Below are 18,400 nucleotides of genomic sequence, written 5' to 3' on the forward strand. Positions count from 1 at the left end.
GACAAGCAAGCAGGTGAAGAGGAGGAAAATGGAGCTTCTGGAGTAGCTGAGAGCACTGAGGGTGAAGATGGTAAGGAGCCAACTATGTCAGACTTGGTTTCAATCCTTCAAGCTAATATGGCTCAACAGGAGGCCAGAGAGGCAAGACAAAAGGAGGTAACTGAACGCCAGGAACAGAGATTTAAGGCACTTCAACACCAATTCCAGCTTCTCCAGATGGAGGTCCAGGCACGAACATCTCCATTTCAGGATGCTGTACCAGGTAATCCAGATATATCAGATACAGAGAGTTTGCCTTCTATAGCTGTGGCTCAGGCCCAAGCTGATTTTTCCCTGCCCTCATCAAGTCAGATGTTTTTACATCATGAGCCCAGACTGGAGAAATTGACTGAAAATGATGATATTGAACATTTTCTTATCACATTTGAACGTATGGCATTACCATACCAATGGCAAAAGTCTGAATGGGTGTTTCATTTAATACCATTGCTAACTGGAAGAGCAAGAGGTGCTTATGTGCATATGGATGTCGACGATGCTCTTGACTACAATAAAGTAAAAAGTGCTATTCTTTCTAAGTTTGACATTAACCCTGAGACCTACAGGCAGAGGTTCCGTTCTACTGAGGTGAATCCTGATGAAAGCCCCAAGGAGTTGTATGCCAGACTTAAAGAGCTTTATGGGAAATGGATCCAACCTAAAGGTAAAACCACTCAGGAAATTGGTGAAATAATCATATTGGAACAATATTTGAGAATGTTGTCCCCTGAGCTCCAGGTTTGGATTCGGGAGCAGGACCCCAGGTCCGCGGTGGAAGCTGCAAGGTTGGCAGATATCTTTGTAGCTGCCCGAAAGAAAGGGCAGCCGTGGAGTTACAATGCGTGGAAAACAAAGGAGAGTTCTAAATCAGCTTGGATGGACCATCAGGGGACAGCAGCCCCAGGCAACTGGTTTTCTGTTGGTGAGAATCAGAAAGGTGGAAAACCACTAAAAATGGCAGGATCACCCGCTGGTACCTGGCATTGCAACCCTTCTGCTTCAGAATTAAGCACATACCAGGAAAGGAAAATGTTACTGCTGACTATCTCTCTTGCTCTTCTGGCGAGAGTCCTGAAGAGGGTGTGTGTGTGTGAGGGCTTAAGCCCCACATTGTTTCCTTACCTGGAAGATGAAAGGCGTGGCAAAGGGCTGAGGAGTCTTAAATCTCAATGCCAGCTCATAAGGTTCTACCATGTGCTGCCGGGTCACGGGTTTTTTTTTTAGCTTGGCTAGGTCTTGGAGCTTTGTTTGGTTATTGTTAGTCATTTTGTTTTTTCCTCTCTGTGCAATTTGGTTTGGCCGAAGTGCTATATAAGTTACCCTTATGTGTTTTTGTGGGGGGGTCAGTTTTTCTTTAGTTGAGTTGAACTGAACTGTTTAACTGTCGTTATGTTTAGTTAACCCCTTTTTAAAGATTGGTTAGTTTATTCATTTCTTTGGAATTTTGCATTTGTTTTGTAACAATAAAAGCCCAGGTTTTTTTGAAATTGCATCTGTGTCCTCATGGCTTTACCGTTTGGTCCCTGACAGTACACATGTCAGAAACATGCAACTGTGGGGCAAAAGATACTTGATTTAACAGAAAGGAACAAATGTAAATAAAATCACATCTTTGAATAAGACATAAAGTTAATAACAAGAGTAGTGGAACAAAGTTCAGGATCACCTGATAAAACACTAACTAAAAATCGATCAGAAAAGTTTTTTTTTAATTTTTTTAATACAATCTTAACTGCATAACGAATCACTGTTAATGCAATAATACATTTTGCATTAGATGGAGACTGTCTTTCAGTGTCAAATACTTGACCCCTTGAAATATTACTTTAACATTTATTTGCTGTTGGACGAAGGATTTTAATTCTTTTTTCTTCAAATTTAGTCACTAATTTGATTTAAAATTAATCAGCAAAAAGTTTAAAAACCGATCAAATCAAAGGTAAGGAACCAGACATACATATGTCTTATGCTGCTTATCCGAGGTTGTATCTGGTCCTGAAGCAGAAGCTTAATCAAAGAAGTCCAGACTTTTTGTCATCTGACCACTTCTTCAAATACAAAACTCTCCCTTTACTTTTTTTTTTTTTAATACATTTTTTGTTTCAGCATATATTTTTATATGTGTGTGTGTGTGTATATATATATATATATATATATATATATATATATATATATATATATATATATATATATATATATATATATATATATATATAGACATGTGTGTGTGTGTGTGTTAAAAATATTTTTTTTAACAAAACTTTATTGGAACAACAAACAAAAAATCAAATGATATATGCATTATTGATCAAAATAGGCACAATAAGTCAATACAAATACTAATACTCTGCCATGTCCCTTATTTCAAATTAGAAATGTACTCACTTTATAAATTTCTGAAACTCCTTAAAACAACATGAAGAATATGAGGCTTCTCAATTTTAATGAAAACATTTTTTTTAAGTGTGTAGATCCCTTCTCTTCATAATTTATACTTCATATTTCACTGTCACATAAAATTGTACCCTTTCATGTTGTTGTTCTTACTTCAAGCTGAATTCTATTTAATTTGTATGTAACCTTGTTTGTCTTATCTGTTAAAAAGAAAAATCAGAAAAGCAAAATCAGTTGCAACAATCGTTCCTACTTATGACCTTTTTCTGAGGACACTTTCGATGTGACACTCTTGGCGCATGCGTAATTCTCCCAGGCTGCTAGCTGCACTTGCTGACTTGAATAGTCGAGTTAAACACAGCAGCAAAACTTTGTGCATTTCCGACGAAGGTTATGTTTTTGTTTAAGGCTTATATATGCATTTGATTAAGTTTCGGAATATTGAAGATAACAAAGAGCAAAATCTGCACAACTCGAAGCGTTAGCATGATTGTTTTGTTTTTTCAGCTCGCTAGCTGGACATCGCAGAGCAGCGTGGTGCTTCAAACAAACACGTCTGTTTTCTGTAAATATCGCTAAATGCTTAAATGTTCCTCGTGGCAAACAAATCAATCAACTCGTCTTTTAAAACCCAAGGTAAACGCCTGTAATGTGTGAAAATCAGTCCGCGGTTCAACGCGTTTGGCCCCTAATAATGTGACTGCGGACTTGTAAGAAAAAAGAATGGACAGAGACTTGTTGAGACAGTGTCTAACATATCACGGAGAGTCACTGTTTAACAAACTAAAATGTGAGCAAACGGAAAACCCAGACTTCCAGGCGGTGGTGTCTGACCTGTCCAAAGCCACGTTTGAAAGGTATGGCCCGAGAAGGCTTCCGTAGTGTCTGAAGCGGAGGAAAGATCACGTGTCAGTTATCTGTAGTTTTATGTCATATATAAGCAATAAGAAAGCTTTTCAATTTTATAGATTATACACCAAGTTTAAATTTCCATAATAAAGTATTGAACAAAGTTATGGAAATCTCCAAAGAGAAGTTAAATAATTTTCTTTTTTGTTGCTGTTGAAAAAGATGTGCCTATTGTTTTATGGCCTTAATAATATACATTATTTTTTATTCCTATTCCATACACTGTCAACTATAGTTTTATTTTGTATATATAATAGGTATTATTCAAAGTCTGATGGTTAAAAGTTTGAAACAAAAATGTAAGTCTTACTGCAGTGATAAAATATTAAATTTTGTTTTTGGTGATCAGCTTGCTGGCCTGGTTAGTAAAATCTTCTTTAATTTTCTTGTTGTTTCTATCAGTTATTGGTTATTTAGTTTTATTGAACAGATTTTCTTCAGGGGAATGTGACCAAAACAGTTGTATTGGATAAATTCTGTGTCAGCTTGACTGGTAAAGCACCACTGTCAAATCTTTTGTTTTCTGTGCAGCGGGGCTGAAAAGCAAGGCAACCCACTGGTGGAGCAGTTTATTGCCAGGAAAGCAGACATCCTGTTCTGCCCGGCATGGAAGACTGCAACTCCCCAAGAGCAGGAGCACGAGGAGGAGGAGGCTGCAGGTGTGTGAAGGCTTGTTTGTATATATGAATTATATCACTTTTGGCCTACAAATATTTCTCCACAACCCTGCAGTTATCTTATTCTGCTTTAAACTAGTAAACAACACATATTATCTTTACTGTGATGCTGAATTATCTTCTCATTTAACAAGTATTTACTTCCAACTAATCGTCTTCCATCACTCTGGGACTTGTATGTGGGCCTATGGTGAACCAAATACATGCAAATTCACAAACTTGACTAACCTTATACTAATTAGTTCTAAGGTACTTGGTAAAATAGGGTGGTGAAATTAATATAATAATTACAATTCAGTTGAGATAAAAAAAAATTACTTGCAAGCATATTTTGTGCATTTATCTAAAAAGTTCATTTTCAGATTTTTCTGATGAAATGAATCTGTGCTTGTGTTTGTCCAGAACCTTACGCCATAATGCCACCGGTTGAGTTATTCATGGAACTGTCATATGAGGAGAGAAGATCCATGATTTACAGGGACTTGGAGAGAGGCGACATGGTGGTGGGGAAGATCAACAACATTCGAGAATACGGCTTTTTTCTCACTCTGCTTTGCATGGCAGGCGGTCTTAAGCGGGATGTGGAGGACCTGGAGTTGTCGGTAGGTAAACAAAGGAAATGTCTTTCATCTTTGGAGTAAAATCGCAGACCACTTGGGTTGTCAGTGATGCTGCTGTTCTGCAGCAGAGCTGATTGGGTCATTGAATGAGTTTATGGGCAAGGCAAGTTTGTTTCTATAGCACAATTCAACAACAGGGTGATTGAAAGTGCTTTACATTCATTCATTCATTCATTTTCCGAACCGCTTAGTCCATTCCGGGTCGCGGGGAAGCTGGAGCCTATCCCAACTGGCTTTGGGCGACAGGCAGGGTACACCCTGGACAGCTCAGTCTGCGACTGGGCCACACAGAGATGAACAACCACTCACACTCATCCCTATGGGCAATTTTAGAGTAACCAATTAACCTAACAGGCATGTCTTTGGATGGTGGGAGGAAGCCGGAGTACCCGGAGAGAACCACGCATACATGGGGAGAACATGCAAACTCCACACAGAAAGGCCAATGACTGAACCTCTCCCCAGAGAAGGATCGAACCAGTGACCTTCTTGCTGTGAGGCCACAGTGCTAACCACTGCGCCACCATGCACCCCAAAGTGCTATACAGAGACAATAAAACTTTGGAAAATAAGAAGCATAGTTTAAAAGTAAAAACAAGACGGCAAGGATAAATCAATAACATTTATTAAAAAAAACATGCAGATTTGGAATTGAAATAAACTTAAAATAATATAAACTACTGAAATGCAGCTGAAAACAGGAGGATTTTTAACCTTGATTTTAAGGTTTCACCTGATCTGAGGCTTTCGGGAAGTTTGTTCCAGACATGAGAGAATAGAAGCTTAATGCAGCTTCTCCATGTCTTGTTTTGACTCCAGGAACTGATTAAGAAAAACCAAATGCTGATGACCTGAGGGGTTCATAAGTAAGCAGAATGGTTGCTGGACATGCGTGCCACCTGCAAATCTCTGCTGAAACCTACGTCTGCCCTCAGGGACCTACATTAGTTGAGGAGTTTGCACAGCAACAGTTTCTCTTGTGATTTGCTCTCCAGTTATGAGTATTCACATGTTGGTGCCAAAGACTAAATCTTATCTGGTTGGTGTTGCAGAAGCGCAACAACAGCCATATGATTAAAATTATGCTAAAAAAGTCCAATAACTGAAACTATGGTCCCTCTGTTTTAATCTATGCTAATTATGTGCAATGTTCTTTCCTTCCTGATGCCAGGCTCTGTGTCATGTCAGAGAAATTCCCTCCACCGGCAGTCATGATGACCCCCTGTCCTACTACCAGATTGGTGACATAATCAGAGGTTAGTGTCTTAAACAAAAAGCAACTTGAGCTTAACATGTATTGATGAAGTTGAAGTGTAATTATTATAGTTCTGAAAAATGTTCAACTTTTAAGATGCCACACACAGGAAGAGATTTTTTTCCCCCCTTTTTTTTATCCCTTGGCCTCACCAGTCAGCACAATTCTGATGTTTTGTAGCTCTAGGATTGAACTGTGAGTGTGATATGCTTATGCTACAGTGATTTGTTTGGCGATTTGGTATTTTGAAGGCAGACAACAAGAACAGATTTTGGATTTGATGAAAAATTCATTTTCCAACCAAAACAAGTCGCATGAATTATTTGACTTTGATTACAGCCCACATCTGCTTTGGCCTCATTTAGATGAGCTTCTGCAGTGTCACAACATTTATTTCCATCGGCTGTTGCAAGAATTTTTCACCAAGATCTTGTAATAAAGTTGGGAGAATCAGACAGCTGAGCAAAGTCTTCTCAAGCAAATGTTCTCAGTGGGAAGATAGAACAATTCAAGTGGTTAGCTGACCTCATTCTTTGGACATATGATGTTGCTGATCTTAGACCTGACCAACATCAGCCACCCCAGATCATAGACTGCCCCCACATGCCTGTTCAGTCGGTACTAGGCATGATGGCTGCATTACTTCATTTGCATCTCTTCTTCCCCTGTCACTCCCATCACTCTGGAACAGGATAAAACTGGACTCTTCAGACCACACAACCTTCCTCAGATGCTCCAGAGTGCAATCTTTATGCTCCGTAGGAAATCAAAGCCTTTTTTCTTCTTAGCCTCACTGATTTGTGGTTTTCTGAAGGCTACACAGCTGTTCCCTTCCCATCCCTTTAGTTCCCTTCACCTTGTACATGTGGATGTGCTCTTACCTTCACTATTAAACATATCCATGAGTTCTGTAGTTTTCCTGTTTGATTTCACCAAACGTTTAAGTGATTATCAGTCGCAATCATTCAAGATTTTTTTGCCAATCACATTTCTTTGTCTAAGACGATGGTTCCCAATTATCTATCCCGTTTTTTGTGACGTGTTGGACAGTTCTTAATCCAGCTTTAGTCGTTTCAGCATCTCCTTAGACATTCTTTTTGCTTGATGGTAATAATTTCAACCTTTTGAAACAGATTAACATCTTTTCCATAACCACAGGGTGTGTTTTTACGGCGTGGTTGTTAAAAAATGACAAGCAAAATACTCCATGCAGTATGTATCCAGGCTCCTATCTAATTGGTCCATGTGGTGACTTTTTTTGTTTAATGTACAAACTAGATAACATAAGTGTGTTTCGCCTACCTGCCTTGCACAAATAAATATTCTTGTATGTACAGTTTATATTAAAAAAAAACAAACACACAAGTTGTTTCATCAATGGCGACATTTGTAGCTAATAATATATAACTTTATTTAGTCATAGAGGAGCCCAGCTTTCAGCAGTTGTTGGAAATCTTAGTGAGAGCCAACTCTTTCCTTTCCTTTTTTTTTTTTTTTTTTTTATATATTTTTTTGCCACCTGTTTTATCAAGCTCATGTCTCAGCAAGAAGACCGAAGTCTTTCTCATGAATTGTGCTTCTTTTTTTCCCCTCCTTTTTGTTCTGCAGCTGGAGTGAAAGACATTGACCGATACCAGGAAAAGATCACAGTGAGCCTCTATCAGACCTCTGTTTCTGTCAGCCTGGAGCACATCAAACTGGGTGTCATCCCCAAGGAGGAACTCCCCATACACTACAAGTAACTTCATCTTCATTTATGATATGCCATGTAATTGTTAGAAATAAAAGATAGCAAATGGTGTTTGGTGTAAAATAAATGTCGGATTTATATCTGCTAACGGTAGCGTTAGAATAATCCTCTCATACACAGTCAGTTGGGACGTGAATCTAAAAACTGTATTTCATGCTTGAATTTAAAGGCTAGCAAGCATCTAATAAGTGTTTGCGTTCCTCCCTACTCCCTAGTCGTAGTCTCCGCGCAGCCGCCGACTCCAGCAAGACGTATGAATGTATACTGAGAAGTTGCCATGGTTACCAAAACCCTTCAGTAGTGGACTACCTGCTAGAGAAGGTGGGAGTCAGTGACACGCATCCACCATCAATGATGCGAGGATTACAGAGGTAAATGTGTGGACTGTCCGGATGATTTTCTAATTTACAGACAGAGGTAGTTGGTTTCCATGTTTTGACCCAACAGTGTTGCCGTAGCAAGCACCAAACTAGTTCTATAGTTGTCAGAGTTTTGCAAGTTCAGGACAAAAAATCAGGGGGAAATTGTTGTTTCGTTGATCTTTGAGCCTCTACATGCATGTGATTTTACATGCCTCCTGTTTAGGTTTAATTCTGTTCAAAATAAAATTTCCTGCTTATTCAAAAACGTTTAGAGCAGACCTCTTCAAATGGCGGCCCAGGGGCCACATGCAGCCCAGAACCAACTACTATGTGGCCCAGCTTATGTAAAGAATAAAGATATTAATCAAGAATATTAAGTCATATATCAATATGACTTAATATTAATAGAAATATCAAGTAGGAATATCAAGTCATTCCGGCGCTGATTGAGTTGCCTATAATCCTACAGTTGTGCAGACCATGAATGCAACACTTGGTTGCCTAGCAACATCAACCTCAGCGAGTGTTGTTGTGTTTTGAAGTTGAGTAGCGCTAGCAAGCATGTCGCTCTCTGTCCCAAAACGCAAAATTGACAACAAAAACTGCAGATTTAACAGAGTCTGGACTGATTAGTATTTGTTTATTTTTCTGTCACATTTGAGCACCAAACTTATGTGTTTAATATGCGATGAGTGTGTGGCGGTGTTTAAAGATTATAATGTGAGGATGCACCACATTGAGAAGTTTAGTTTGATTTGACCTTTTTATGTTAAAAGTTAGGAGAAAAATAAGCTCTGACTGGAATTTTAATTATTTTATTTTGTGCATTTGCCCTTGTCATGTGGGACTGAATTTAAAATAGAAAAATTAATAAAACTACTTATTTTTCTAATGTGTCTTTTTTAAAATTTATTTGTGTATTTTTATTGATTTATTTTCCCTTACTTTATTTACTGGCTCTGATAATTTTTTATTTGAAAATCTGACCCACCTGAACATCTAATTTAGTAGCCCTGTTTTAGATGAAAGCTTTTACCTTCTCACTGTTATTATTTAGGAGCAACCTAGGAAGAGAAAACCCTGCAAACCTCTGACTTTTCTCTCTTTCTTGACAGTAAACTTTTCAAAGAGGAAGATTTTGCTTCTGTGATCAGGAAGAAGCAGTCTGCAGCCTGGGCCTTGAAGTGGTAATGCTAAACTTAGACTCCGGCAGATACTCAGATGCGTTTGAGCCTCTCATCCTCTGGTCTGTCCCGACTTTACTTAAATGCAAACATTTTGCATGTCTTCTCAGCGTCCGTGCAGGTGTGGACCACTTCAAACATGGTCGTCATGTGGAAGCCATGAATGAATACAACAAAGCCTTGGAGATTGACACTAATAATGTGGAGGCGTTGGTGGCACGAGGAGCTCTGTAGGTTTACTCTCCTTTCAGATGATATAACTGACTTCTAATGGAGAAATACTGCAGCTTACAAGGCTTTTACACTCCAGACTTGTAGTTTCCAGGCGTTCAGTCAGTGTTTATAGTTGTTTATTTCTTTATGGAAATGGAAAAAAAAGATTACACTGTTTTTTTTTTTTATAATGCATGACTTCAGCTTTTCCAGATTGAAACGTTGAAATTTCTCTGCATGAATAAGATCATTCGGTTTTTCTTTTTGTTATCACTTTTCAGCTATGCTAACAAAGGCAGCATCTTGAAGGCCATATCAGACTTTGAACTGGCTCTGGAGAACTGCCCGGATCATCGTAACGCCAAGAAATATCTCTGCCAGACGCTCGTGGAGCGAGGAAAACAGTAAGCAGCGTCGTTCAGCACTGGAAGTCAGTTCTCCCATGTTCCACACAGTTTCCAGGTTGTCTTTATGCAGTAGATCTTCAGAAAACTGATCAGTGGGGGATTATTTTGATTAAATGATAAATTAACCTAAAATTTGAAGTTTTTGACTCATTTTGAAATACAGTAACTTGTTGTTATGCAGATTTCTGGGCTCAAAACTGCCACAAAGCAACCTTGAATGATATAATTCAGTTTACGATGTCGGTTTCCTGCCTGCTGTCCTGTTTTGCTTTACTGCACCACATCACTCACTAATACCAACATTTTCCTGCTTTCTGATAAATTGCTTTGACCTATCACCATGGTTAATAGGCGTGTGCATATCTTAATTGAAAAATCAAATATCGTGATTTTTTTGCTTCACAATTTTAAAATAAATTTTTGTTAAATATTTTTTTTTCCAAATAAATAAATAAAAATAAATCATTCCAAATTTTTGGTCATTTTTATTTTTTTATTTATCTTTTTGCTTGTCTTCTTTAGCATTATAGCAGCACAATGATGGTCTGGCTACTGTGGTGTTTTTTTCCTAATTGAAATAAAATGACTAGAAAAAAAAGTTTTCCACATTTTTTTTTGTTTTAGTCTACAAAAATCAGCAATATTGATGAATTGTGAGAATCGCAATTTAAATTGAATCGGAACCCAAAAAATCGGAATCGAATCAGGACAAAAGCATATTGTCACAGCCCAAATGGTTAAGTTTCCCATCATAAAGGAGAACTCCTGTAATCATTTCTCCTTCAGTTCTCTGTATTTTGTAAATCAGAGGAGGCAGAAATTATTGTTGATTCCTATATGAATTCCACTAAAACACACAGAGTACCAGTAACTTATTCCCCCGACATTTTTAGTGGTCTGTATCATGACAAACAGGAAATGAGAGTATTACCACATCAGCTGGTTCATCTACTCTTTTCAGAGTTTCTACGGCACAAATGAAGCCACATTTTCCTCAGTCCTGTTTCAGACTAAGTTTTTGCTGAAACTTTGCAACCTTTTTGGAGATTTTCTGCCTGCTTACAGGACATTGTGCTGTTATTCTATCCATCCATCCGTCCGTCTGTCAGTCCTCCTCCTGGATGACCGAGCTCCTCACCCTATCTCTAAGGGAGAGCCCGGCCACCCTGCGGAGGAAACTCATTTCAGCCGCCTGTATACGAGATCTCGTTCTTTCGGTCACGACCCACAGCTCATGACCATAGGTGAGGGTAGGAACGTAGATCGACTGGTAAATGGAGAGCTTCGCCTTCTGGCTCAGTTCCTTCTTCACCATGACAGACCGGCACAGAGCCCGCATTACTGCAGACGCCGCACCGATCCGCCTGTCGATCTCGCGCTCCATCCTTCCTCGTGAACAAGACCCCGAGATATTTAAACTCCTCCTCTTGAGGCAGGACCTCACTCCCGACCCGGAGAGGCTGTAATTTGCAATTTCAATTATGTTGCATGTGTGATTATTTCACATATTAGAATCGTTCAAATGCTTGTAAGATACAAATAAGCACAAGAAAACCTGTTTTTGTATATTTCTACATCACTAGCGTTTTGCTCCTCATTGGTGTCAGCTCATCGCCATGTCAGCAAAGCCTGGTGTTTGCCTGTTGTTGAGATGTGGTTTGATGTGTAGGGCAGAATGAAAAAAGGCTAAACTCCCCCAGTGCATCTTTCAGACACAGTGACTAAATCATATGTTAGAAGCTGATGGGTTTTCAGCTTCTTCTTAGCTCTGCAGTTGTCCTCTTACATCAAAAACAGCATTTTATAATTTCATTTACCTTTTAAATAAATTGTTTTGAGCAGATAAAACTGAATTAAATTAAAGAGTAATGAGTTGACACACACACATCAGCTTTTACGTCTAGATATTTTATCTTACTTAACCTGCATCAGCGTTTGTCTAAACGTGTCCAATGTGTTTGGCTTCTTCCAGAGACTAAATATCAGTCCCTGCAGGGATGGAGGTGGAATTAGAAGTACAACTGATATATTATTTCCTAAATTGAGAGTATTGATTCAGACGTTGATGTGTGTGTGTGTGTGTGTGTGTGTGTGTGTGTGTGTGTGTGTGTGTGTGTGTGTGTGTGTGTGTGTGTGTGTGTGTGTGTGTGTGTGTGTGTGTGTGTGTGTGTGTGTGTGTGTGTGTGTGTGTGTGTGTTAAGGCTTGAAGAACAAGAGAAGCTGGTTACAGCAGAGGGACTGTACAGGAGAGCTCTGACTCTAGATGACTCGAACCCTGAGGCGAAGGAGGCCCTGCACAACATCACAGATACAATACAGGTGAGTGGGTCACAACACACACACACACACACACACACACACATGCACACTTACCCAGGAAGGTAAATAGTTTCATAACGTCACAATGATGAGAAGGTGGTTTTTGTACTGAGCCTGCACTACTTAATGGTCTGTTAGATGTGACTAATCTCTGTAGTTGATTCACCAACCGGTCACAGATTTCAAGTAAGAGCATCAAAACTTTACCTGTTAAAGCTAGGGTAGGTAATCTTGCTCAGAGGCATTTTTTTGTTACTCTGGGTGAAGTAGTTCCTTGTCCTGACAGTAATGTATACAGTTTGTAATCATGAACAATGAGGAATATAGTTAGACCCCTCAGTTTACTGTAAATCTGTAAAAAATTGACCGATCAAAACGTTTCTTATATTTTGTAAGCTTCTTCTACCAGCTGAGAAAATGCAGGAATGATTTCCCCGACCCGCCTCGGTTTATTTGCCTCCTCCTGCTATACAGCCGAGAAAAAGAAAATTGTTGATGGAAAAAGCTGCGAACTGGAAAAGCACTCGGAGAGCGCAAACCTCCACCAAGGCCTTTAAAAGGTTCCTGGATCCAAACGGTGATCCGGATCACCACCAAAATGAAATCAGTTCTTCAGTTTTCACATTTCCAACAACTCCTGAAAATTCAATTAAAATCCGTCCATAACTCTCTGAGTTATCTTGAACACAAACAGATAAACGCTGGTAAAAACATAACCTCCTTGGTGGAGGTAAGAAAACAGCCTTGGATCACGCAAGGAACAAAACCAGAGGGGGGAGGAGCCAAGACGGCGAGCTACTTTCAGGTCTTGCTAACTTCCTAACATTACCTACCCCAGCTTTAATCTTTAATTAGAATAAAAGCAGTTAAAAATGCACGTCACATGACTCGTCTCATCCTCGGGGATTTATGTGTAGGTGAAGTCAGACTGAAATAAACTTGAGACATATCTCTGCATTCACCCCCACTTCCACTAAACTGAAATGAACCTGGTTTGTTAACTCTTTGGCTGCCAGGCATCGTTACAGCAGTGCATTTTGGAGCATTTTGGCTCATCCGTCAGGACTGTGGCACGTGGAGGGCTCATTTGGCCAGGAGCGTGCGTTGGGGCGTCTTCTGGGTTCGCACTAGGAGCGCATTCACGACACTTTGATGTGCACCCAACCAAATCTGTTTTGAATATACAGAAACCCCAAAAGACGTCTTTGGCAGCCAATGAGTTAAACTACGGTCTCTACTATCTGTAATAGTTTTTCTTTAAGTGTGACAAAACAAAATTTAGGACAAAACCAACATGGAGCAACTTTGGAGGTTTCAGGAGAAGCTGCCAGCGCTGTCCGTGGTGCTGAATCAGACTGAAAACTTCTGTCTCTTCTTGTTGACACAGAAACACGAGGAACAGATATTAGATAAAGAAGTTTATGCTGTTTGTAGACTTTTTGTTTTTTAAGCTGTGGTTTGTAATACTGATGAAGTGTTTGCTATGTGTGTGTGTGTGTCTGCGACTCCTGTATCCTGGCATTTGACCTTGTGACTGCCACGGTCTTGCTTTGTTGGGGCGGAAAAACTTGAACTGCACTCCATAAATGACTCGTCCTCTCCTGGACACTGGTGTGCGCCGTGTCTCTGCTACAACTACGGTAATGTTGAAACCTTTTCCATTAAAATGGGGGACAAACCCTGTTTGAATTCTTTTATCCATCCGGCTTCTTCTTCACCAACTATTCTGCTCTTGGACCTGTTCACTTTCTTTCTGGTAAATATATGACTCCCCCACTCCCCCCCATCGTTCTGTGATCCGTTTGGTTTGTGTTTGCTTATTTTTTCCTTCCTCAAACTTTTGTCTTTCCTTTTCATCGCCATTCTAACTAATGCAAATGCCTGAATAAATGACTGAACGTTGTTTCGCTGGCTCTGTCGCATGGTTCGGATCATGGCATCAATGTTTTTGAATCTTTCAATGGGCTTTTGCCTGCCTGCCGTTGTCGTGCCTTGCCTTGCCCTGCCCGGCGGCTGTAAAGAAATCTATTCGTCTGAGAGAAGAAGCGCTTGCTAAGGAACAGGCTAAAGATAAAGACAAAGATAAGAGCGGACCGACCAGTGCTGAAAAGTTACGTAAGATCCTAAAAGAGGAGAAGAGGTATGTTGACCTACCGGTTGATCGGCACGGCTTCTACAAACATGGCCCAAAAAAAACGCCATGAAACCATCACAAATCTGTTTTAATCAAACAAAGATCTTCAGCCGATGTCTCTCGTTTTTTAGGATGAAGAAGAAACGGAAGCGGTCGTCGTCCTCTTCTTCCTCCTCTTCCTCCTCTAGGAGTTCCTCGTCCTCTTCATCCTCCCGCAGAAGGTCCAAAAAGAAGCGGAAGAAGCGAAGGAAATCAGAGCGTGGCAGTAAGCGGCATCGTAGGGACAGCAGGAGGAGTGACGAGAGTAAGAGCGAGAGAGATAGAAAGGAGCAAGAGGAAGAGGAGGTGGAGTGGATTCCTGCACCTCCCAACACCTCCGCCACATTTCTCTATCAGAGGGGTGGACCGATGTTTGAGGTAGAGGATTATGAGGGGGACGAAGGGAAAGACAGAGAGGATAGAAAGATCAATCAGTGGTGTTCTTTGTCCGCAGCTTCAGATGAGGAAGAGTCCGATTCCTCACGGAGAGAAAGGGGAGGGGGGGACAGGAGGGGGAGCTGGACGAGAAAAAGCAAAAGCCCGTTAAGAGAGAAGAGGAGGGGCAGGAGTAGAGAGGGGAGGGAAGGGAAGGAGGACAACAGGAAAGATAGGAGAAGCAGTGATTCCAAGAGAAGGAGCAGCTTAGAGGAGAACCAAACACGGAGATCCTCCTGCTCGTCAGCTGAGGTGGAGTCTTCCCAGAGATCTAGTTTCCGATCCGAATATTCAGGAAGCTTCACTTCTGCTTCCAAACATCCAGACAGCAGGGTGAGACGCGACTCCTCCTCAAGGAGCTCCTTCGACGGCGGTAGGTATGACGACAGGTGGAGGCCGGAGGCAGAAAGAGGGAAGGAAAGCAGAAAGGGGCGTTTAGATGACGAGGGCAGCACATCCCACCGAGGACAAAGTACAAAGTCAGAGAGTGCCGGAAATCATAACGGACAGAGTACTGGGGGGGCTAAAAAAGACCTCCCTCCCAGCCTACTGGATATTTTTAACCAGATTGAACAGTTTGAGAAAGAAAAAGGAGTCAAGCCAAAGAAATGACTCCAGAAAAAAGATCTCCAACGTGTTGCTGAAAAGATGCTCGCACAATAGTCATTTTCTGGACTGGGAATCTGAAAACACACCAGTGGCCAAATATGTTGCTGATTGAATGTCCTCAGAAGTTACTGGCAGTGTTGACACAATAGTCTGAAACGTCTCTTCTTGTCCGGTAGCTTTATGGCCTGCTCGTAGCTGCACTGCTTCCCATAAATCAGCCCGACAGGCTGATAAAATGATGATCTAAAAGAGCTCAAACTGCTATTTGGATTAATGTCTGTTTTTATTTGATTAAAATTCAACTTTTTCATTCAGCTTTTTCATGAATCTCCAATTTAAAGGATCTCTTTCTGAACAAGTTATTTCAGTTTGCTGCACAACGGGTGCTTGCTGCTTTTAAATCTCATGATTTTTTACTGAACAAAACTGCCTTATGTTTACTGCCACTCTTCATGTTATGTGCTCTTATTGTTTTGGCTTTACCATACATTTTTAGGCTTTATGTAGTACAGATTCAGCTACATCTCCCAGCATTTTCCCTGTAGTAAAATAAAAAAGTCACAGCTGAACCAATAAAGCATTTAAAATGTCGACACTTCCAGGCCTCATTACTCCTTATTTGTCATTCCATGCACTTTTCAAGGTTTTCCTGAATTATTTGTGAACATTTATTCTTTTAAAACCATATCCATTATTTTTTATTATAAGGTGTTTTAAACCTGTAACTAAAGATGAGTGCAGAATGTATTTGAAATTCTGAAAACATATTTCATTAAGCAAGACGACTGAATGTAAAGGTGTGATTTGTGGACGTAGGAACCATTCTGATGAGAATTTTTCTTTCATTGTTTGCTATAATGTTAAAGCGGCAATGAAGGAAGCTTTGGTGAAACCAGGTCTTGTAAATATCCAGCTGTTTGAAGTGAGTTGCACAGGATCCTGCCGGAGCAGAACCACCGTGCTTATCAGAGGCACGCTGGCTCTGTAAAATGCGTGGAAGAGGATTCATTTTGTAGCAGCGTATTGATGTGGAGGATGCATGGAAGCTTAAGTCTGTAGTCCTGTTTGAAGTACCAGCAGGAGCAAAAACTTCATGCATATGTAGGTCCTCCACATTAGCCACACTCAGACTTCAGTGGAAAGGGAAAAGTTGGGCAACATGATGGAGCGATTTGGATGATGAAATTGTTGCAAATGAATAAACACAGATTGGAAACAAAGGATGATGTCCTGCTAAATAAGCAGAATGCTAACCATCGTTTAGTCTGGAATAAATGGACTGATAAGTAGATTCAGAGTTTAGTCATAACAGTGCTTCCATCCTCTCTTCCAAATCCCCCTTTTTTTTTCCTCATCCCAGACCATCTATCCTTCTATTTTTGCTTTTTGTTTCATCCTCCTTTCAGTCCTGCTTCTTCTACTTCTTCCTCTGCTACCTATACTTCTGCTTTCCTACTTGCTCTTCTGCTTCTACTGTTGCTGCTTCTGTCCTTCATCTTTGGATATTTAACACATTAAGGCAGGGCTGTTCGACTCCGGTCCTCAAGGGCCAAAACCCTGCTGGTTTTCCATGTATTTCTGCTCCAACACACCTGACTCAAATTAATCAGCCATTGTGCAGAACTCCGTGGACTGTTGGAGCCATTTAATGTAAGCCAGCTGTGTTGGAGCAGGGATACGTAAAAATCTTGCAGGACAACGGCCCTTGTTGCCGACTTTTGACACCCTTGCATTAAGCTAAAAGTTCTTCAACTTTGCATCCATTTTCCTAAAATTGGAAAGTGGGTTTTTCAGAGTAAGCTGCGTGTTTGCACAACTGATAGTTTCTGAAAAGCTTGAGGCGACAATGCCCCAAAAGTGTGTCTTAACACACATGGCCTCATCCTGTAACTTAACGAATTAAAGCCAAAGTGGCCTAATGGCTTATGGGCTCACTAAGCTACTTGGTGTCACATATTTGATTTAATAACTGGACACACACATCAGCGGTTGTGCGGCCAGCCGTGCGTTGCTTCAAGCCAAAGTAGCTTACTTCAAGCTTAGCTGCCAACCTCCCGCTCTCCTCCTCCATCATTACTGGTCCCATCATCACTGATGCACTGGAGAAGCGGCTCGTCCCAGTCTATCTTGTTAGGGCAGATTAAGCACTAATATACAGGCAGGACGGAAGCAGCTCATGCAGACCCACGATCCAGCAGCGCTTGTCTCAGACACATGACATCTTAATCTTTATGAAATACTGACTACAGGATATCTCACTAAGTGCTCACTCTGAGGGTCATTAGCCCTGGAAAGAGTCGGAGAGGAGTTTTGGGCTGTGGCGTCGCATTGCTGACGGATCATTCTGGTTTAACCGTCACACAATTAAATTGTTGCCAGATTCTGCTCTGCGTGATCAGTTTTTAATTCCCCCGCTGGACTGAGATGAAAAATATCACACAGAAACTTTTACTTTGTGGAACAGAATCATGCTCCAAATACAAAATCACTTTCTCTGCTTTTCACCAGTTCTCTAAGGGAGGGAATGTTCTTTTTTTCCTTGCATGGTATTATGCGTTGCAACACAAGACATTTGTCATTCTGATATTAAAAAAAAAAAACTTGTATGACCCAATGGGAACATTACAGCAAAGCAGAGAGCCTTAAGTAATCCTCGGTGGCCACTGTCCAGGTTTCACGTTTCCCTGCTTCAACACGCCTGACTCGTAACGTATCATTGACATGTTTGTGCAGAAGTTGACAACAAACCTGGTGAGGTCAATTTTATTTGGATCAGATGCAGGAAGAGGGTAATGTGTAAAAACCTGCAGGACGGTGACGCTTGAGGTGTAGGAACATACTTCAGGCTTTGTGTACTCTGGAGCTTTTTAATTTTATTGGGCATTCACATGAAAAGGTCTTTCAGACTGCATCACCTGAGATGGAGGCAAAATCTGTCATTTCAGCTCGGATGTCAGTTTTGTAGCATGTAACTAAGACTGAGTTATCATTACCTTGCAAATGCATCAGTGTTGCAGCACTGACAGGTTCCACTGGAGGGCACTGGAGCACTGT

The 18,400-nt window shown here is 40.6% G+C and overlaps 1 protein-coding gene across 1 annotated transcript; it reads left to right on the top strand.

Annotated features, from left to right (window-relative positions):
• The first annotated feature begins 2,776 nt into the window (after positions 1–2,776).
• On the top strand, positions 2,777–15,905 carry ttc14 (tetratricopeptide repeat domain 14). The gene is made up of 12 exons (XM_079244735.1): positions 2,777–3,290; positions 3,874–4,001; positions 4,422–4,621; positions 5,811–5,895; positions 7,503–7,632; positions 7,860–8,015; positions 9,122–9,193; positions 9,301–9,420; positions 9,685–9,807; positions 12,012–12,129; positions 14,151–14,269; positions 14,395–15,905. The coding sequence occupies exons 1-12, from the start codon at positions 3,157–3,159 to the stop codon at positions 15,347–15,349; spliced, it is 2,340 nt and encodes a 779-aa protein (XP_079100861.1). The 5' UTR covers positions 2,777–3,156; the 3' UTR covers positions 15,350–15,905.
• Positions 15,906–18,400: the final 2,495 nt, after the last annotated feature.

Source organism: Telmatherina bonti (genome assembly GCF_933228915.1).
Source record: "Telmatherina bonti genome assembly, chromosome: 8".
In the NCBI taxonomy this organism is placed as follows: domain Eukaryota; kingdom Metazoa; phylum Chordata; class Actinopteri; order Atheriniformes; family Telmatherinidae; genus Telmatherina; species Telmatherina bonti.

What these genes read in the sequence shown, in the direction of transcription:
- ttc14 (XM_079244735.1), top strand. Translation starts at nt 3,157, where the DNA reads ATGGACAGAGACTTGTTGAGACAGTGTCTAACATATCACGGAGAGTCA. An exon ending in TTGGTGGCACGAGGAGCTCT is followed by an intron (nt 9,421 to 9,684) that starts GTAGGTTTACTC and finishes ATCACTTTTCAG; the next exon opens with CTATGCTAACAAAGGCAGCA. An exon ending in ACATCACAGATACAATACAG is followed by an intron (nt 12,130 to 14,150) that starts GTGAGTGGGTCA and finishes GCGGCTGTAAAG; the next exon opens with AAATCTATTCGTCTGAGAGA.